Source organism: Melospiza georgiana, chromosome 12 (genome assembly GCF_028018845.1).
Source record: "Melospiza georgiana isolate bMelGeo1 chromosome 12, bMelGeo1.pri, whole genome shotgun sequence".
NCBI classification, from domain to species: domain Eukaryota; kingdom Metazoa; phylum Chordata; class Aves; order Passeriformes; family Passerellidae; genus Melospiza; species Melospiza georgiana.
The window spans coordinates 15220550-15240535 of NC_080441.1; the positions used below are offsets into that span (position 1 = coordinate 15220550).

The window sequence follows — 19986 nt, forward strand, 5'->3', positions numbered from 1 at the left end:
CCCGCCCTCCGCCCTGAGTGACAGCCGGTGTGACCAATCACGCAGAGCGGCGGAGCGGCGTCCGTCGCGCGCCGCTCGCCGCGTCCGGTGCGCGGCGGTTGTGGAAGGATCCCGGCGGCGGCGGCGGCGGGGCCCGGGCGGGCGCGATGTCGGGGCTGCTGCACACCACGCTCAGCGGGCTCAACAGCGACTCGTACTGCGAGATCAGCCAGTACCGCGACCAGCACTTCCGGGTGCGCCCGGCGCGGCGGGTGGCGGGGCCCGGCCGGGGCGGGGAGGGCTGAGGCCGGGACAAGGCCGTGCGAGGAACCGGGCAGCGGGAGGGCACGGAGCGGCGGGAGCGGCACGGCGAGCGCGCTGAGCCCGCGGTGTGCCCTCTGTGCCCGCAGGGTAGCAGGCAGCTGCAGGAGAAATCGCTGAAGATTTCCTCCACGCTGTATGTCGGCAATCTGTCCTTCTACACCACCGAGGAGCAGATCCAGGAGCTCTTCTCCAAGTGCGGGGATGTCAAGAGGATTGTCATGGGGCTGGACAAGATCAAGAAAACCCCCTGTGGCTTCTGCTTTGTAGAGTATCCTTTCTGGTTCCTCCTGTCAGCACGGGTGTGGTTGGCACCTGTAGTTCCTCTGCACAGCAAGTGTATCTGTGCTGCTGCTGCAAAGGTGATAGCCAGGTGCTTCCCACCAGGCACATCCCGTCCATCCTTGCACCTTCCTCTCTGCACCCCGAGTCTGAGTGGTGCCATATGTGACAAGTGCCACCAGAGCTGTAGTTTCTGGAGGTGGAAGAGAGCCCCTTTAATTCATTAATTTCTTTAAAGCTTTTAGGGCCAAAATGAGAACTGTTAGTCATCAGCCTGACATCTTCCATGTCCAGAGCACGTGTTTGCTTTCTCATCTCAATTGCACACCTGAAGGAAGTAGCAGGATAAGCTGTGGGGGCATTTTCAAGCAGAGGGTACACGCTTATACAGGTTGTGCCAGGAGCTGTCTGTGCAAAGCTCTCCTTTTGTTCTATTTCAGTCAGGTTTTACATAGTACAAAAAGGCTGATTTCTTGCCCTTAGCAAGGCTTTAATGTCTTTGTTCCATTGTCTTGTCTGTGCAGGTACTCACATTAAAGTACAGAATCCTTGCTGAGCTGGTCTTAGCTTGGATTTTCGTGAGTGCTGTTTTTGATCCCGTAGAGAAGAGCAGAAAAGGCTGGAAGGCAGTGGGGAGAGTTCAGCTTCTCAAATACAATACTTCCCTCATTTTTTTCCCTGTGCCCAACAAAAAGCACCCTGAGTTGTCCTTACAGAGTGCCTCAGGTACTACACGAGAGCAGACGCTGAGCACGCCATGAGGTTCATCAACGGCACGCGGCTGGACGACCGCATCATCCGCACGGACTGGGACGCAGGCTTCAAGGAGGGGAGGCAGTATGGGAGAGGAAAGACTGGAGGACAGGTAAAGGCAATGCCAGTTCATCCCTGAATTTGATCCTGTAAGACTCTGTGTACTTCCTTGCTGGTTTTGTCTCAGGGAGAACGATGTGCAGACTGTAAAGACCTGATAACAAAGGCTGCTCACTCCCAGGTTGTTTTGGTAATTGACACCTGGTGATAAAGGCTGGAAATAGAACTTAAGGCCACTTTTGTTTAGGACTCCAAACTTCCTGCAATGTAAGCAGAATGTTCCCTAATCCAAGGTAATACCCTTGAAATGACCCAGAATTTGAGTAGAGGGAAGCAGTGTGGCTGCCAGGCCAATGTCATAACACAGCAGTTTCCCCAAGGGCAAAGATGAGGTTTAGATGAGATAAAGTGTTGTGAAGGCCAAGCCTGGCAGTTCAGAAGGGCATACTGAAAAGCTGAACAAAAAAATATTTCGGAGTCTTTGCTTCTTACCTGAAAAAAATCTCCACAATCAAATACATCATTTTTGGTCATTTTCACCACCATTACCACCTTTCTGGTGGATTAGTTGAAGAGATCTCAGACAAGTTGAAGTTCTTCTAATGTGAATTTCAGTTCCCCACCAGCTGAACAAGGAGGGGGTGTTGATTCTGGGGGCTGGCAGGGGGCTGGCAGTGCTGGCTGTTGATGTGTGTGTTGTTGCTGTGCCCCAGGTGCGAGATGAATACCGGACAGACTACGATGTGGGAAGAGGTGGCTTTGGCAAGATCATCCAGATGCAGAAGGCAAATCACCAGCCTGCAATCTATTAATTGCCTCGTGGCTCCTAGCTCATCCTTCCAGAGCTAGCCCTGTTCTCACATTTGGGATTGGGGTATGGAGTGAGATCCAAGTTCCAGCAAAAGGTTGACTCTCCTTAGACTGTGGATATACATGTGTTCATTCTCCCTTCTTCCTGAGCTAGAGAGGATGTTCTGTGCTGGTACAGGGCAACAAGGGGAAAAAATGGACAGCTCTGTAGGATTTTGGGCAAGAAGAAATGCAGCATGTCACACACACCTTATGCTATGACATACTCTTCATGTTGCACTTAAGCAGGTGGCTTCCTCCAAGCTGCAGCTGCAGCTGTGGTTGCCTTCGAATGGAACTTTTTTTAAAAGCTTATCACCATTGGAGCCCTCCAGGTGCCTGGGCACCTAGTGAGGGTGCACAAGAGATTCAGGTTTCTAATCTACAACCTCACCTGCTCAATAAACAGTATCACTGAATGAGAGAAGTGGACAAGGTCTTACCATCCACTTGGAGGTGCCTGTCTGCACATCTAGCCCTTGGGTTGGTCAGGGCCTGCAGAGCATTTCTCTTTGTGATGCCCCCAGTGCTGCCTGGCTTTTCAGGTCCTCACTGTTCGGTGTGATTTTGTTAAAAGTTTCTGTTAATTTTTTTTAAATAAACAGTTGTATTTGGTCTGACTGAGAAGAAGGTAATTTCACCCCTAGCAGCCCTTGTGGAGCTGTGTTTTGTGTTGGTAGCTAGGAGGCTGTTGATAAAACACCAATGTTTTGGCTATTCTTGAACAATGTTCCCACAGCATCAAGGCTGTCTCTAACATTCCCACCTCACCAGCAGGCTCTTGGGAGCAAGATCTTGGGATATTCCAGACCCTATGGCATCTGCTCAGCAGCAGTAGCTAAGAGAAGGGACGTGGGGGGCATTCTTTATTAAAACATCTGTCTTCTGCAGCAGCTGCTCTGTGCACTGAAGCTGTGCTTCCCAGGAAGTGGCCGGACATCTCCTGCTGGTCAAAAGTAGACAATAAATATTTAGTTTTCCTTTGTTCCCACATGCAGCCTTGCTTTTGCTTTATTAAACTGCCTTTATCTTGGCCCACAAATTCCATTCCCATCTTCCTTTCTCCCTGCCTTCCTCCCACTGATGAGGGCAGTGAGACAGCAGCTTGGTGGGTACCTGGTGTCCAGGCAGGGTCAGCCCTCCACAGTTTGGTGCCCAGGGTGGGGCCTGAGGCTATTCTGTGCTAAGTGTGCTGTAGCCATAGTAGTTACTAAGTAGGCAGCTCCTGTTGGGCCACAGTGTTTGTAGGCTGCACTTCTTATCTCTTTGGGAACATGTTAGTACAAACCATGGCTCTGTGCTTTCCCCTGGCACTGATGGCCTTGCTCTGCTGGAGGAGCTGCCTTGTGGAGAGGATCCATTTCCCACTCCCACCTGGTGTGGGTGGCTTTATTGTTCCTGCTCAGCCTTATGTGAAATATTTAATGCTACTAATTAACATGGTTGGCATATCATGGGGTCTGTGTAATCTGGTGTCATCCTGGTGTAAGAGAAGACAATTTTTGGGTGAATCAATACTGAAATGTGCCCTGAGGCAGCTGGTCCGTGGGTGGCAGAGTGTGTGGAAGGATTTGGGCAAATGCCTGGGCTAGTTATCACCTCCCATAGCCTGGGATTACACCTGAACAGGCAAGTACCCCTGGCAAACTGATGTGCCAACTGACAGAAGGTGCCCAGCCCAGTGAAAACCAGCAGCTTCTGGCACTGTGCTGGGGCTTGGCATGTGCCTGCAAAGCCCAGTTCAGGGCTGTCAGAGGGCTGTGGTTAACTCAGGGAGCCCAGCCACCTCTGAGAGTAACCTGATTGAGACTGGGGACAAACTCCATCTGAGGTGAGAGTAGAGATAGGGGCTCAAACAAGAACTGCAGTTGCCCCAGTTGTGGGAAAAACCCAGTGTACATGGAAGTCAATGGGTCTGTATCACCAGTTATTAGGGGAGGAGGGAGAAGAAGGGTTCCATCAAGAAGCTGGTTTTTGACGAAAGAAAATGCAGGAAGGAGTGAGGGAATTCAGACAAGAAGCAGAAACCCAGTCTGCCCTCATCAGAACTTTGAGACATGTGGAAAGATCACAGCCAGGTGGAGTCCTTACTGGCTGCTCTGATGCTGGCATTACAGGGCCCAAAGTCAGCAGGAAGGTAGGAAAGCCCAACAGCTGCTCAGTTCTTGGGAACAAAATCAGGGATGTCACCACGTGCCTATGATTGTAATCAAGATATCAGCTATGTCTCCACCAGCTAGCAGGGAGGAGACACCAGGCTTTGGGGAAATGCATGTTCCAGGTTAATGTTAGCTTGTGAGCCCTCTCCATGGAGTAACCTGGACAAATCACAGAGTCACAGAGGGGGTTGGGTTGGAAGGGACCTTAAAGACCAGCTAGTTCCAACACCTTGCCAAGGATAGGGACACCCCAAGGGGGAAAGTGACACAAGTGGCTTGGTGGGCACCTGGTGTCCAGCCACTCCAAGAATGAATCCTGCAGCAGTTGCAGTTTGTGTGTCAGAGCCACTTTATGACACAAACTTGGTGAGGGACACATCTGTTGGTGTTGTAAAGCTGCTGTCACTTGCAAACACAGACATGGACACTAGGAGTGTGCACGAATCTCACCATGGTTCTCTGCACTTCTGTCTTGCTGGCTTTTCCTCTCCTGCTGTGCAGTGGCTCGGGGCTGATGTCAAAACCAAGTTGCTTCTGCTCTCAATCAGACCAGTCCTTATGTTTCATATCAGCAGCTTGAGAAGATTCAGGAGTTTTCCCTGTCCTGTCACCTGTCCCACAATTGGAGTAGCCTGTAAAACATAACAAATGCTCAGTGATCACTTCAGAGAGGAGAGAACCAAGAACTCCCCTGCATTTCTTCCCATTTTAAGATGAGTATGGCCAGCAATCTCTAGCCTGTTCTTATGTCCAAACAAGATGAGATCTAAACCCTTTTTTATCTGTCCCTAAGAACCTCTCAAGCAGGGCAGATAATTCCATTGAACAAGTTAAATTCTGTCTGTAAATTTGGTTTGTATTATGTAAACAATAGCAGCTGCTCCCTGCCCAGTAATGTGTCATGATTTTTCATGCATTATCTTGTCCAGGATGATAGAAATTGTTGCACACCTATGTGCAGACCAGGCAGTTAAATTAATTTTAACACTCACATTACCCCAAAGTCTTGGTAACTGAGCTGGGAGGGGTGTTACATTTAGTTTGTCAAAATGTCTCCTACCTGTTTGTTTTGCAAGTCAGGTTACTGTGCCTGTACAGCTGCCACAGGTCTTGAAAGAACTGCATGTTTATTCTTCAGCAGGTTTTAAAAATGTCAGCATTGACCAGGCCATGGTGCAGGCTGCCCTGAGATGCAGTGAAATGGAATAGGACACATTGGCATAAAAATGGAAAAATAAGAGCAGTCATCTGTCCAGTCTTGCAAAGCACCATCATCAGTGTGAAGTCCTGTGTGGAGAATATAAATTAGAGATGGAACAAGTGCTTGGGTGAACACAGCAGGAAAATGGGAAAGCTTAAGGAGGACAAGGGGATGTAACAGCCTTAAAACTCTATGATTAGCAAGAAATCTTTTGTGTATGAGGTTGGGAAACCAGCACACCTGTGCAGCCTTTGGTGATCCTGATGGTGGCACAGAAGGGGTAGTTCATCAGGAAGTGGCCACACTGATGGAAAATTACCCATCTGCACCATAAATGTGCCACTTGCACTGCCCATGCTGCCTCTGCCATCTCCTCCCTGCACCACTCACTCACTCACTCACTCAGGCTCACTTCCCCCTCAGTGAGGTGTGGATGCCATGGGGGTACAGCTGTCTCATGAGAGGGACTCCTCTGAAGCTGCAGGGTGACATCCTGCAGGGTGCAGGTGCCATCACAGCACGCTGGCAGCTCCAGGACAGGCTGTGAGAGGAGTCACCCTTCGCCTAATTGCAGTGAGGACTGGGGGACAAGAGCAGGAACCAGGGCAGCAGCTGCAGCACTGGGAATAAAGGAGAATAAGGGAAGAGAAGCCATGTGACAGCAGCCATCATGGCAGGCCTGCAAAGGCAGAGAGGCGAGCACTAAGCCTGTGTGTTTATAGGGAGCTGCCACCTGGCACAGCTCAGGGCAAGAGGATTATTGGATGCACACAGGCTCCTCACAGCTACTGGGTCATGTGTGCTTAAGCTCACCACAGGGAACAGAAGGGTTGGGCTCTGCCTGGAGCCAGGTGAGAAAGGAGTGATAAAATCTCCCCCATCACCTGCTTTGATTTCCTGGAGCCCTTCTGGACTGTGAGGGAGCACAACCCAGTGCTGCTGCAAGAACTGTCAGGAGCTGACACCAGTTTGCTCTTACACCAGTGACCCCATCTGGGGTCAATTCCCAGATTCCAGGACTCAGGCCCTGCTGCTGGATTCATCCCACTCAGCAGCCACTGCAGCTCTGCCCCACCAGCAGGGAAGGGGATCTGACAGTGCTCAGATGTACAGGGAAGAAGGTGGCACGTTAACTCCTCACATTGAAGCATTTGGTGTCACAGAGCAGAGCAGAGTTGCCAGCCTATTTTAATTCTCAAGTGGATCAAAATTTAATCTGCTGCTACATCTCTGCCTGCCAGGGCCTGTTCTGGCCAGGGAGCAGTGCAGGGACAGGCTCTGCAGCTGCAGCTCTGCCTCCAGAGGCTCAGCAGCACAGCCCCCATCTCCATCCTGCCCCCAGCCTGCATGGCCACACTCATGGCCCCTTGGTACCCCCCTGGAGGTGACAGCATCTGGTGTCCAGAGAGCTGCTCTGAGGGGTCCACCAGGAAAGCCCCATGTCCTCCAAAACCAGCTGGATATGAAGTTATCCAGGTAAGATATGAAGTTATGATTGCCATGGGGTGTGGTGGAGCCACATGGGGAGGGAGGCTGGCAGTACCCACTCTCTGCACCCCCAACAGCCCAAGCCAGCAGCACTGCATCCCTGGCAGGACCCCAGAGCACATTGTCACCAGCCAGTGGCCACAGGGGCCTCCCCAGCCACCTGCCTGCTCAGCATGGCTTGGGCCACACACAGTGGGACTGATTCAACAGCCATCCTGCTCCCTTTTCATCCCAGGTGGAATGGCAATGAGGAGATGACATATCAAGCCTGGGGAGGAAATGACCCAACTGCCAGGGCAAACCACAGGCAGCTGTGCTGGGGCTGGCTCCTCCTTCCTTCCCCATAAGGGCGGCTCATCACAGGCCTCCCAACAGCAAAGCCAGGCTCTGTTTTTTGCTGATTCTCTCAAAACACAAAAGGGCCCATCCCAGACTGGTACAGGAGGGGAAAGCCACCCTCCAGCCCCTGACAGGCTTCCCCAGGAACAGGCTTTCCTCCCAGGCTCTGGGATGGAGCTGGGCTGCTATCTGAGCAGGCTGCTGGGGCAGTGGGTACAGCAGTGACACAGATGGTTTGTGCAGACACACGCTGAGGTTCTGAGTGTTGTTCTGGCTCTTGTTGTTCACCAGCTGCTGTGCTGAGATGTGCAGTAACCCCAGCACGGCCTGGGAAAGACAGAGGTGCTGCCCAGCAGAGGATGTGGGGCCATCCCTGGCAGCCCTGCTAGCCTGCACAGAGAGGGAGGCAGGGACCCCCAGAGTGGGTGCAGACCTGGGGACAGCCCCCACAGGCTGGTGGCCAAGGACAGGATGCCTGGCCCAGAGCCTGGGGGGGAACAGGGCTGCTGTAGCCATGGCTCAGTGGCACTGACTCCCCAAATCTGCCAGACAGCTGCTTGCCCTGCTGGGCTGCCATGGTGGGAGCTGTCCAGAGCTTCCAGAATCCTGCTCCATGCCCTGAACTCTGCCAGTCCCAGTGGATGCCTGGGCTGGGATGGCCTGTAAGGCAGGGATGTGCCCATGGGCACAAACAGACCCACAAATGGACATGGGCATGGATGTGCACGTGTGTTGGGGGGACACAGACACAAACAAAGGCACAGGGGGTGACAGCTGCAGCTGTATCACAGGCCCATTGCCCTCTAGCCTTGGGTAACAGCACCCAAAACTGGGTGCGTGAGCACAGGGCAGGCTCAGGGCTCATCAGGGATACCCACGAGGTGGGGTGCTGAAGCCAGCATGGCACAGTGAGGCACCAGCCTGGCTAGGAGGGCTGGCAGCACCCACAGAGTCACCTGTGCCTGAGGCTGTGGCAGGGACAGCAGCCTGGGACTCTGGGGCAGTGAGTGCCTGTGCTGGGGCCAGAGCAGGAGCCACAGCCACTTTTACTGCAGGGACAGCCCTGGGGGAGGGCTCCCAGCTCCAGCACAGGGGCCAAGCAGAGCTGATGGTGCAGGTCCCTCACCACTGACCGTGCAGTGACCCTGCACCACTGCCAATGAACAGCGAGAGATGCCAAAACCAAGCACAATCCATCTGCCTTAAATTAGGTTTGTTTCGGATACTTATGTCAGATCTGATTTAGACCAGAACAAAATCTGGAAAATCATCTTCTCTCATGGATGCAGCCCAGTTTCTGGTCAGGCTTTGTCTGCAGGCCATTGCTGGCACCTCCAGGAGGTATTACTTCCAAGGCCTTTACTGTATCCACTGCTCTGAAACTTGGTGGCACAATCCCTCCCTGCACAGGGCCTGAAAGCAGGCCCATGGCAGGCTGCTGTCCTGCCCCCCAGGTACCAGCAGCAGTGTCTGGAGCTGGTTTGAAGCACTGCTTCACAGCTCCTGGCTTACAGTGGGCACTGGCAGTTCCAGCTGGCAGGGTTTGGGCAGGGATGTCACCCAGCACTGCTCTGCACTGGCACCAGCCTGGCACCCAGCCCAGTGGCAAGAAGGGTCCTGCCAAGAGGCCCATGACCCCAGGCCATTAACAGCAAGACTAACAGGAAAAAGCACTTACAAACATTTAATTTAATAGATTTAAAAATTCACCCTAAAATTCTAAAAGGCAGATGAGGTTGGACACAAGAACAACTACACTGAGGACATCTCACTGACACTTGAGCAAGATATTGACATCAAACAGCATGGTGAGGGCAGTTTGCTAGCAGTGAGTACCAGAGTACTGTGAGTACCAGAACAAGTTGCAGTAAGCTTTCCTGCAGAGCTCCAGCCAGGGTTGCCAGGTACAGGTGTGGCACCTGGAAGGCAGGGAGGAGCTGGTGACACAGCCACGTGGCACACAGAATGAGTACAGCTGCATCATGTGGGGCCTCCTGTGCACAGAGAAAGCAATTTTCATGGCCAGGGGGCTGTGCTGGTGCCACTGCCCCTCTGTGGGACTGGAGGAGGGCAGAGACCAGCCCTGGGCCACCAGAACTCCCACCCAGCCAGGTGACTTCCCTGCGAGGGAAGAGACAGCTCATGACCAAGCTCTGCAGTCCTGACTCTGTTTTGCCAGTAGGTAGGGTCAGAGACACAGACACCAAATTAAGGAATATATATACCCCATAATTTCCAAACTGTTCTAAGTCCTCAGTTTCCTCTAATTGTACCCCCAGTTACCTGTCCACAGAGTTCCCAGTCATTGTCCTACACAATACACCCTGTGACTATAAACACTCAAGCTTCACAATATCCAAATAGAGCTCGAGAGCATTTCATGCTTTGGTACCACATGGATTGTCTAGTATCAGTGGAGGTAGTTGGTAAGATAATTGTTTCATGATCATCCAAACCTTAACATGCAATGCAATTATCACAACAAAAAGCAAAGGGATTAGCATCAATAAAACAACACCAGGGTGAAGCACTCAGTTGAAAATTCAGGTAGCTGTAGGCATCCATCTGAAAATAATGTCCCACTATCCATGTCTCCATCACATGATGGATTTCTGCCATACCATGATGGACAGCCATCAGAGCCTTTTATCCATTGTCCTGGGTTTATTTCAGCCTCAGGTCTGTGTGTTGGAACAGAACCTTTACCACTTCATACCAATGGGAGTAGGCTGCAAGTCTTGAATCAGACTATAGTTAGGTTCCAAAAAATTGACAGGATATAACAGGAAGTAAAAAACTAAATATTTTCATTTAAAAAATATAAAAAAATAAATAACTAAAAGCCTATCATTGCAATAAAGTTACAGGTACAAATACTGGAGTGACTACTTGTATCTTCAGTCAGTAACATTATCTACAAATACAAAATCACAAGAGGTTCTCTTGCATCTCATTGTACACAATCTCACAAAGTCTACCACTGACTTTTTCAGATCCCGTCCAATAATTTGCTGTAGGGTATTTAGTATTCCATCCAAAGCAGCCAAAGCTAACAAATTAGTATTGTGAACGTTATTCCAAAATGCATCCTGCACAAAAAATCCAAACTCAATCTAAAAAGTTCTTAGAGTGTTCTGAGTCTAGGGTTATCCCTGATGCTCCCTGGTCATGCAAGCACACCATCCAAGAGAAAAGAGGTTCCCCTTTTTTTTTTTACTAAACTGCTCAAATATTTAATTTACTTCCTGCTGAGTATAATCCTCTATGAGTATCCCTCCTGATCATTAGCATCTAATTCTACCATTTGTCTCCATGCTGGTCTCACATCTACAAATTCATCTCGGGAACCAACCTCATCAGAATCCACAGCAGCCCAAATATCTCCATTCCATTCATCAGGATCCCACTGCACACCTGCCTCTGCAATCACTGCATGCATTTTCTTGTGCTTCACTTGCTCCCTCCTTGCCTTATACTGAGCTACTCTAAATGCAGCCTTCTCAGCAAGTCTGGTAAATCCATCTTATCAGCAAGCAGCTTAATTTGGCATTTTAGCATTACAATTTGATTCTGCAACTCACATCTGTTGGTTCATGTTAGAGCATTTCAACAACTGTTCCTTTTGTTTGGTGTTTTGTTTGATATGCTGTTAACAAAATCCATCCTTGCCTTTCCAAATCCACAAGTTCTTTTCTTTTTTCAGTATGTGATTTTTGGATGCATTTCAATACATCCATCAGTTCAGCTTCTTTTAACTGACTTCTCCATTGCTCACATGGTCCTCCAACCTTAGCCCACCTGAGGATTAGTGAACTATATGGAAGTTCTTCCCATCTGGGAATTTCATACAGGACTGGTTACTTTAATTTAGATTTTAAAAGCAACAGTTTGTTCTGACCCTGCTGACTACACTGATTTTGTTTAGCTGGTGAGTAGGGTCAGAGACACAGACACCAACTTAAGGAACAGTGGCATTTACTACGATGGAAAACTGCAAAGAATCACAAAAGGAGAAGCTAAGCAAGGCACCTAACCATGAGCAAAGAGTTGCAAGGGGACAAGCTGAGCAATGCTAATCATTGCTAGGAAAGAATGCCTACAGTGATTATGGAAGATCCCTCACACATCACCCAGGCCCCAGAGCCACCAGCTCTGGGGGCAGCTGTCACAGCCAAGGGCTGGAGAACCAGGCCAGGAGCTGGGAGCTCCTGCAGGGCCTCCTCCTCTGGGGCCACGGGGCTCCCCCGCTTTGCTGTGACACTGGCCCGGGTCTTACACTGCTAAACAAACCAGCTGGCCTCATTTCTAATTTCATTTTCCTGTCAGCTTTCTCCCCAGGCCTGGCCAGGGCTCAAGGAGGATCTAGGGGAGGATCTCTGATTCTGTACCCCCTAATTAGGCCAGATGTAGCCTTATGCTGTTTCTAGATACAGAAAGGTGAACATGTTTTGCTAATAAGTAAGTACATACAATGATACTTTGTTAATGAGTGGAAACATCAAACATTCATTTGGGACATTCATCCTAGGTCAGCTTTGACTCAGGATCTTTCGTTCAGACCTTAGTACTTCACTCTGGGACTCAGTCTCTGCAGGAGAGGGGATGGATGTACTGTCTGGATCATGATCTTGTCCCAAAGTGGCAAAGAGGTCCATGAAGCACTGGTCTCCAGGCCCTCAGACCGCAGCAGCCCCAGGGCTGAGGTCCTGTCCAGGATGGTGCAGAGGTTTTTCTGCTGTGGCACGGGCTGTTTCCTCATTTTTCCCTTCCACGCTGTTCCAAATCCCATAGGCGAAGTAAATAACGAAACCTGCAGGACAGTTTGCATAATGAAATGTGCAATGGTGGCTTGGCAGCACTAACAGACCCCCAGGACAGACCTGGGGCACTGCACTGCCCAGCACAGGACACCTACCCACGACCATGCAGACGGCAAACCGCGCCCAGGTGCCCTTATCCAGCTGGACCATCAGCAGGATGTTAATGAAGGTGCTGAGGATTGGCACCAGTGGCAGGAAAGGTACCTGCAAGGGACAAGAAGTGCTGTGTCAGCTGTGCCTTGAGGGACCAGACTGGGCTGGAGGATGCTACTGGGCAGTGGAAGGACCCCCTCCCCGCCACAGCCCACAGCACCCAGGCACTTCCACACTGAGGATTACACCTCAAAGAGACACGTTTCAGGGCTTTCCTGGTGACTGCCCGGCAGCAAGCCCTGGCAGAACCTGCAATGCCCAGGTCCTGATGGAGTCCAGGGGGTGCAGACACCAAGATGCAGGGGGCTGCACTCACTTTGAAGTTTAATCGTGCATTGCTCTGCGGCTGCCTCCAAATGATGATGGTGAAAATGAGCAGAGCCACGAGGAGCAGCACCAGAAGCACAACAGAGCCCACACTGGCATCCTTCAGCGCATCCATATTGAGGGTCAGGACCACGCAGATGACTGTGATCAGTGCAGCTGCAAGAGAGGGGGTTGTCAGGGGACTGTGTGGCACATGGCCTCCCTGGGGCCCTGAGCCTCACCCACAGCTCTGCTGAGGCACCCACTCCTCTTGGTCAGGTCCAGCACTCACTGCCTCTAACACCCACCCCAAAGCCTTAGGAAAGTGCTTTGCTGGAGGCACTTCCCAGACCAGCAAGCTGCAGGGAGCCTGTGCTTGGCTGGGCTTGGACCCAGCTCTGACGCTCACCCAGGCCTGGCTGAGCCACCCCTCTCTGGCTGTACAATGGAGCCATTGACAGACGGACCAAACCCTGCAGGCTGAGCCCAAGCACTCTCAAGGGGCTGGGACCTGCCCTTGCTGGTGGCCTGCATGGGTCAGGCTCATCACAAGGATCTCACATGACCACCTGCACATCCCTGGCTTAGCACCCATGTCCTCCAACAACGCCTGTGCACCCCAAACCACAGCTGTACCCTGCATTTGGCACCCTGCTTAGGGCACTTGGCCCCTGCTTAGGGCTCAGCACCTGCTGGCACTGCCAACAGCGACTGGCAACCCAGTCTCCCTCCTCTGCCTGTCATGCTCTCCATCCCTTCCCAACTCTACAGAGACAGGCCAAAACACTCCAGCCCCTGGCAGGAGGGGACACCAGCTGCCAGTTCCCACTAACTCACCGATGACCGCGACACAGACATAGACAATGCGCCCCGAGAGCACAGTGGGGGTGTCCCCAGGAGGGTTGAAGAGTGTCGCCAGGGACACGGTCTCTTTGTGCTGGGCACTGGCAGCAGTGATGGCTGGGTTCATGATCACTCTCTCCTCCTCATTCCCATTCAGCTCCAGCATTTCCACGGCCTTCGGGGAGTTCGGCTGTCTGGGCTGGTACCTGAGCAGGTAAGACAAGCTTGCAGCAGAGCCCAAGCAACTTCCTAGCCCAAGGGAACAGTGGGCAGCACCTTCACATCCCTGCTGCTCCAGCAGTGGCCCCGCGACAGCCACTTCAAGGATATGCCCAGAGTCACACACAGGCTCTGGTCAGCAGCCTCCATCTTGGGGGCTTGACGCTTCCCCAGGATGCATCATGCCCCTGGAAAACAGCTGTGACTACGAGCCCCCAGGACGATGTGAGGAACATCCACCCTGGGCACCGCCACACAGAGGAGTCACGCACCGGAGGATGAGCACGCACACCGCCACCAGGGAGTAGGCCAGCAGCGTGCCGATCGACATGAGGTCCACCAGGTCCTTCAGGTCCAGAAAGAGGGCAAACACCGCTGCAATGAGGACAGGCAGCATCAGCACAGCTCCAGACCACTGTCACAGACATATTTTCTGAAAAATCCTTTCGCTAGGATTTTGCTCCTGAGAAACTGAGAGGCCTCAGAAACAAAATCTAAGCAATAACTATCTGATGGCTGTGGAATGTGGTCTGGAGGTGGTTTACCAACAGGGCATCTTTGATTGATCTCATGTGAATTGTTTTTACTTGATGACCAGTAACAGCCAGCTGTGTCAAGGCTGTGAGCAGTCACACAATTTTATTATTCATTCCTTTCCTTGCCAGCCTTCTGATGTCTCTTTTCTCTCTATTCTTTTAGTATAGTTTTAGTATATAATTTTCTTTTAATATAATATATATCATAAAATAATAAATCAGCCTTCGGAAACATGGAGTCAAGATTCTCATCTCTTCCCTCATCCTGGGGACCCACAAACACTCCCACAGACCATGGCAGGGCTGGGTTTGAGGAGGTGGCCAGGAGCCTTACCTGCGAAGAACCCCGAGACAAAGGTGGCGATCAGAGGGGTCTTTCTGCCACTGTGGATCCGGGAGAGGAACTTGAAGAGCAGCCCATCCTCTGCCATGGCATGGATCACTCGGGGCATGGGAAACATGGAGCCCAGCAAGCTGTCGTGGAGAGAGATTAGGCGAGCTGCCCACATCTACCACCCAGAAGGGGAAGGGACCAGCTCTGTGCCAGGAGCAGGACAGCAACTGGAAAGAGCAAATCCCCAGCCCAGCCAGGTGAATGCTGTCGGTCCCTGCGCTGTGCCCCAAGCAGTGCCAGGAACAGAGCCAGTCCTACCTGGTGGAGAGGGCACAGAGCGAGCCAACGGCAACAGCGTAGCGGGCGGGCTCCCAACCCACCGCCTTGAAAGCCTCAGGCAGAGGGCTGCTCTTGTTCAGGAGGAAGTAGGGCACCATGAGGGTCAGGGACGCAGAGACCCCGAAATAAGCCACAAAGCAGATGAGGAGGGACACAATGATGCCAATGGGAATCGAGCGCTGCGGGTTCCTGGCTTCCTCCCCTGTCCAGACACAAGAGGCCACATGTGCCCCACTCCACTGCACAGCATGGGACAAGCACCCCCAGGGGATCAGCCAGTAGGGACTTTGCATGGCAGCACAGGACTGGGGAGCAGCAAGCAGGGGCTGTCAGAGAGGAGGGGTCCCTGGCCATTCTGCTGCTGCACTGGCAGAAGGAAAGGAGCTGCCTGGCAGCCTGGGCTTGCAGCCAGCCCTTGGCCACGCCAGTCCTTCCCCCCCACCATCAGCTCCCTCTCCCTACAGAGCCTGTTGAATGTGTGCTCGGCTTTGCAAAGGTGTGCTGCACCAGGCTCCCAGCAAGGGGCTCAGCAGCAGGAAAGGAGGAGACTGCTGGGCAGCCCCTGGAGGCAGGGTGGCACAGGCAAGGTCAGGCAGAACAGCCTGTACCAGCCACCCACTAAGTAGATTTCTGGAGTAATGAGAGGAAATTAGAGAGCTGCCTGTGCTCCAAGAAGCAGCAGTTTTGCATGAACCCAGTCATTTGAAAAAAGGCTGCCTGAGGCTGGGAAATAACTAGGAGACACCAGCAATTCCCAGCACTGCTCGGCTCAGCAGTCAAAAGGCTCCCTGCTGCTCTGGGAGCTGGCTGTGCAGGCAGGGTGCAGCCCTGCTCCCAACCATGTGGTGTAATGAGCCACTTTTCCTGGGGCAGGACAGGCTCTTTTGTCTGGCCCAGCTGAAAACACACACTCCACAGCGAAACCTCCCAGGAGCAGTGAGACCAGCTGTTTTCCCACACCATGTGAGAGCATCCTCCCCATCAGCTCCCAACCAGCTGCAGGCTGTGCAGGGGAAATGCCCACGCCACCCTCACCCAAGGCAGTACCTGTGGTGGCAATGCAGTCAAAGCCCACGAAGGCATAGAAACAGGTGGCAGCGCCGGTCAGCATCCCTTCCAGTCCAAAGGGGAAAAACCCACCAGAGCCAAAAGCTTTTTTCCTGGAAGAAATGCAGGAGAGCAGCTGCCGTGAGGTGCAAGGACAGCAGGGCCTGTGCCTGCACTATGCCAGATCCCAGTTGCCCTACTTACTCGTCATCCGGTGTGTCTGGCAGTGACAAATTGCCATGGCTCTCCTCTGAAAGCTGCCAGTTCTTGATGTCTCCCTTGATGAAGCCAGCAATGACGACAAAGCCCAGCACCAACAGGTTCACTGCTGTGAAGATTTTGTTCACGAGGGCAGATTCGCTGACACCAAAAGACAGCAGTACTGTGGGACAGAAGAGGTGAGTGAGGACCCATCAGGCTCCTGGTGCCATCACCCAAGGTACCATGGAGCCACTCTCCTGCACACCCACCAGTAAGCAGCAAAATCAGGATCAAAGCAAAGAAGTCTGGATGCTCAGCCAGCACTCCTGGCACATGCATTGGGATGTTGGTGACAAAGAAGGTGGAGATGTGGTTGCCGATGATGTTGTCAAATGTTGCACTCCAGGCTCGAGCCACACTGGCCGTACCTGGTTGATGGCAAATCTGTGCATTAGTCTGAGCCCAGGGCAGACTGGCATCAGCCACCCACACCTGAGCACCCAGCTCCCTGCTGATCCCACCCCACACCCTGCCCCCCAGAAACCCCCATGGTGCCAGCAGAGTGCTGGAAGGAGCCCCACACAGGCTGCCTGGCCTCGTACCTATCACATAGGAGAGAATGAGGTTCCAGCCGGCTACAAAAGCCCAGATCTCGCCAACAGTAACGTAGCTGTAGAGGTATGCAGAGCCGGCCTTGGGGACACGGGCCCCAAACTCTGCATAGCAGAGTCCAGCCAGTACCGATGAGAGAGCAGCCACCAGGAAGGAGAGGACAATGGAGGGACCAGCCATCTCCTTGGCCACCTCCCCGGCCAGCACATACACACCAGCCCCTAGTGTGCTGCCCACCCCCAGGGATACGAGGTCCAGCGTGGAGAGGCAGCGAGCAAAATGGGTGTCATCGGAGCTCAGGTCCACCATGCGCCGGCGGATCAGCTTCTTGCCAAAAACGGTCATTTTTTCCCTCAACATCTTGTCTTCTCCTCAGTGAAGCTCAGCTGGTGAAAAGCCCTGCAAGAAAAGGGAAATGTGAAGCTCAGTGTCCTTCAGGCAGCAGGACTGGCACTGCAAGGGGCAGGGTAGGCAAGGATGCCCACAGGAGCCTTGCCTACCCTCCTCCCAGCTCACTCATTGGCACCACACCCCTGCCACACTGGTTGGCCAGAGATTGTGGTGGGGCACCTCCAAGGCATGTGGGGCTGCACACATCCTGCCTGCACAGCCCTTGCCTCAGGGATGAACCCAGTCAGTCCATGCTGGAAAACGCTCATTGCTCAAGAGCTGCGTGGTCTCAACCATAGAGCTCATAGGCACGTCCCAAAGCCTGGGCTTGGCAGTCTGAAGATCCTTCAGACCAAACTTTTCTGCTGGTACATTTCTCCAGTCTGGAAGGTGGGCAGCAATGATGTGGAGACAATTCCTCCAGCACAGGGTTTAGCAGGCTGGGATGGAGCCATTCCTTTGTTGCTTTTGGCATCTGCAACATATTCTCTTCAGGGATGCATAAGCAGACAGACACACAGTATGGGTTCCTGGTGCAAGCCCCTTGCCTGCTAACAGTGCCTGCTAAGTAGTCTGCAAGCTCTACAGGCTGTAATCACCCCGAATGTGTGACATCCCCGCTCCTCCTGCTCACAGCAGCCACCTATTCCCAAAAATCTCAGATGAGCAAACCGTGAAGCAGGCATCCAGCACAGAGGAGCTGCAAGGAAAGCGGTTCCCAATGCCCACGGCCACAGTTGGCACCTCTGCCCACACCGAACCACCCAGCCACCGGTGCATTCTCCCTGCATCGGCAAAGTGAGCACACTCAATCCACGTGCCCAGCACTGCATGCCACACTACTGTATCAGCCTAAGCACACAAGGATAACTTTGTGACCGTTTCCATAGAGGATTATCAGGATCACAACGGCAGCCATCAACTCGGGGCTGTTCGCCTATAACCAGCAAATAATCCTGCTTCTTGGTAAACCTCCTCCCGAGCTGGCACGCGTCACATTCAGCCTTTACCCCAAGTGCAACAAGTCCCCCAGCACCAGCACCCTCCTCAAACACTACCTGGGCAACTCTAGCTGCTTAATTTTTCCAAGTACCTCCAGCAGCCGGACTCGAGATCCGCATGGGTGAGGCGGCAGCAGGAGCCTCCCGCTGCATCCCGGCGCCTACCGTAGCCCGGCACCGACTATCGCATCCCGCCTGACTTGGCGAAGGTATGGGGAGCTGTTAGCTCGGGACCAGCGCCTCAGCCCCCGCGGGGGCATCCGCGTCCCCAGAAATGCCAGTCAGGCTCCCGCGTACGGCAGAGTTGGAGCGCGGCAGGAGCGGAAGGAGCCGGCCGCGTGTGCGCTGGGCAGATGATGCAAGAACGGCACCGGTTGCGCCAAGCCTGTACCGCCACGCTCACCTGCGGAGCCACGCTTACCTGCGGCTCGGCTCGGCCCGATCCGTGGATCCCCTTTAGGTGAACTCAGTTCCGTTTCGCGCCGAAAGAGGAGAGGGGGACGAGTTCCGCCCTGGTAGTGGTACGAAAGGGAGGGCGGGACGCAGGGCAGCCCATCCGCCCCCGCGCTCTTTTCCGAAGGGGGACGACCAAGGCACGGCTCGACTGGCGGGAATGCGGCTGCTGAGGGCAAGAGAGCCGGGCAAGGCACCTTGCTCCCTGGGGAAATGCCACGGAGGGAGCTGCTGAGGGTGCCCCGAGCCCAGCTGTGCCATGACAACGGAGCCTGGCCCGGCCAGACCGGAGCGAGGCGAGGCGAGGCGGCGAGGCCAGCCCGCTGCGGGGGCTGCGAGCGGAGCTCCGCCCGCGCCTTGTGCGGGGCCTCTCCCCGGCCTCCGGCTGCTCCGCTACAGCCCCTCAGTTCTGGGAGCAACAGGCACTAAGGGATGGGAAACGCCAGTCCTGGGAGCACTGTTGGGCAGCCAGAGCGAGGCATGCTGTCCCGCACTCAGGCTGGGAGCCGCCCGTCACCGGGCCGCGCCTGATGCGATCCAGGGCTGTCGTGCCGTGAGCGCCCGTTCAGAGCGGCAGCTCAGGGAGGTAAACCAGCCCCTCGCCGGCATCATCGGCAATGCCCTGCTCCGGTATTGCCGCTAGCGAGGCAAAAGGCTTGTCAGTCTCTTGCAGAGCGGAAGGGAACGGGGCAGGGCAGGCGGGAGCGCCAGGCGGTGCCTCCCCCGCATCCTCCGCGGGGGCAAACGGCTGAGTATGCGGTGATGGAAACATCGTGCTTCTGACTGGAAGTGACGCATTGTAAAGTGCTCTGCCCCCGCTTCGCAGAACCGAGGACGTGCAGTTCAGCACCTCTGACCCCATGACGAAGTAAATAGGGGTCAGAGGTGCTCAAGACACTTCCCACTCATTCCAGGACTGACAGCTGTAGGCAAGGACCCACCTGGGCAGCACCATCGCCGAGAATGGTCTCAGACAGGATAGGCAGCACCACGGGCACAGCAGGACTCCAAGCAGCGTCACCCTGTCTCAGACAAGCAGGCACTGAGTACCCAGAGTAGCAAGGGGGCAGATTACATTTCCCTATTTCCAGAAACCTTCTTGCAACATCAAGCAGTGGGAGGCACTTTCCAGGAAGGAGCATGGTCAGGACATCAGAACGTGTCTCCAGTTCCCAAACCTCACGTGCAGCTCCACATATGTCTTCCCAGTGTCCCATCCTCACCTCCCAGTCTTACTGCTCCCCATTCCCATCATCCAGGGCCCTGATCCAGCAGCACAGGCCAAGGGCTGGGAGCAGGCA

At 53.6% G+C, this 19986-nt stretch overlaps 2 protein-coding genes across 6 annotated transcripts; one reads left to right on the forward strand and one right to left on the reverse strand.

Annotated features, from left to right (window-relative positions):
- Positions 1-82: 82 nt before the first annotated feature.
- Positions 83-2864, forward strand: LOC131088530 (nuclear cap-binding protein subunit 2). The gene is made up of 4 exons (XM_058032658.1): positions 83-233; positions 390-571; positions 1309-1447; positions 2109-2864. The coding sequence occupies exons 1-4, from the start codon at positions 147-149 to the stop codon at positions 2205-2207; spliced, it is 507 nt and encodes a 168-aa protein (XP_057888641.1). The 5' UTR covers positions 83-146; the 3' UTR covers positions 2208-2864.
- A 6246-nt stretch (positions 2865-9110) lies between these two features.
- Positions 9111-19782, reverse strand: SLC7A3 (solute carrier family 7 member 3). Of its 5 annotated transcripts, none has more exons than XM_058032822.1 (12): positions 19627-19782; positions 16832-17240; positions 16499-16657; positions 16233-16410; positions 16029-16141; positions 14961-15183; positions 14643-14782; positions 14045-14147; positions 13548-13759; positions 12721-12887; positions 12347-12455; positions 9111-12241 (listed from the first exon to the last, which is right to left on the reverse strand). In XM_058032822.1, exons 2-12 carry the CDS (start codon positions 17199-17201, stop codon positions 12108-12110), a joined length of 1908 nt encoding a protein of 635 aa, XP_057888805.1. In that variant the 5' UTR covers positions 17202-17240; positions 19627-19782; the 3' UTR covers positions 9111-12107. The 5 variants fall into 5 exon arrangements, with proteins under 5 accessions (XP_057888805.1, XP_057888804.1, XP_057888806.1 ...); XM_058032821.1 differs by lacking the exon at positions 19627-19782 and adding an exon at positions 18654-18779; XM_058032823.1 differs by lacking the exon at positions 19627-19782 and adding an exon at positions 18325-18482.
- Positions 19783-19986: the final 204 nt, after the last annotated feature.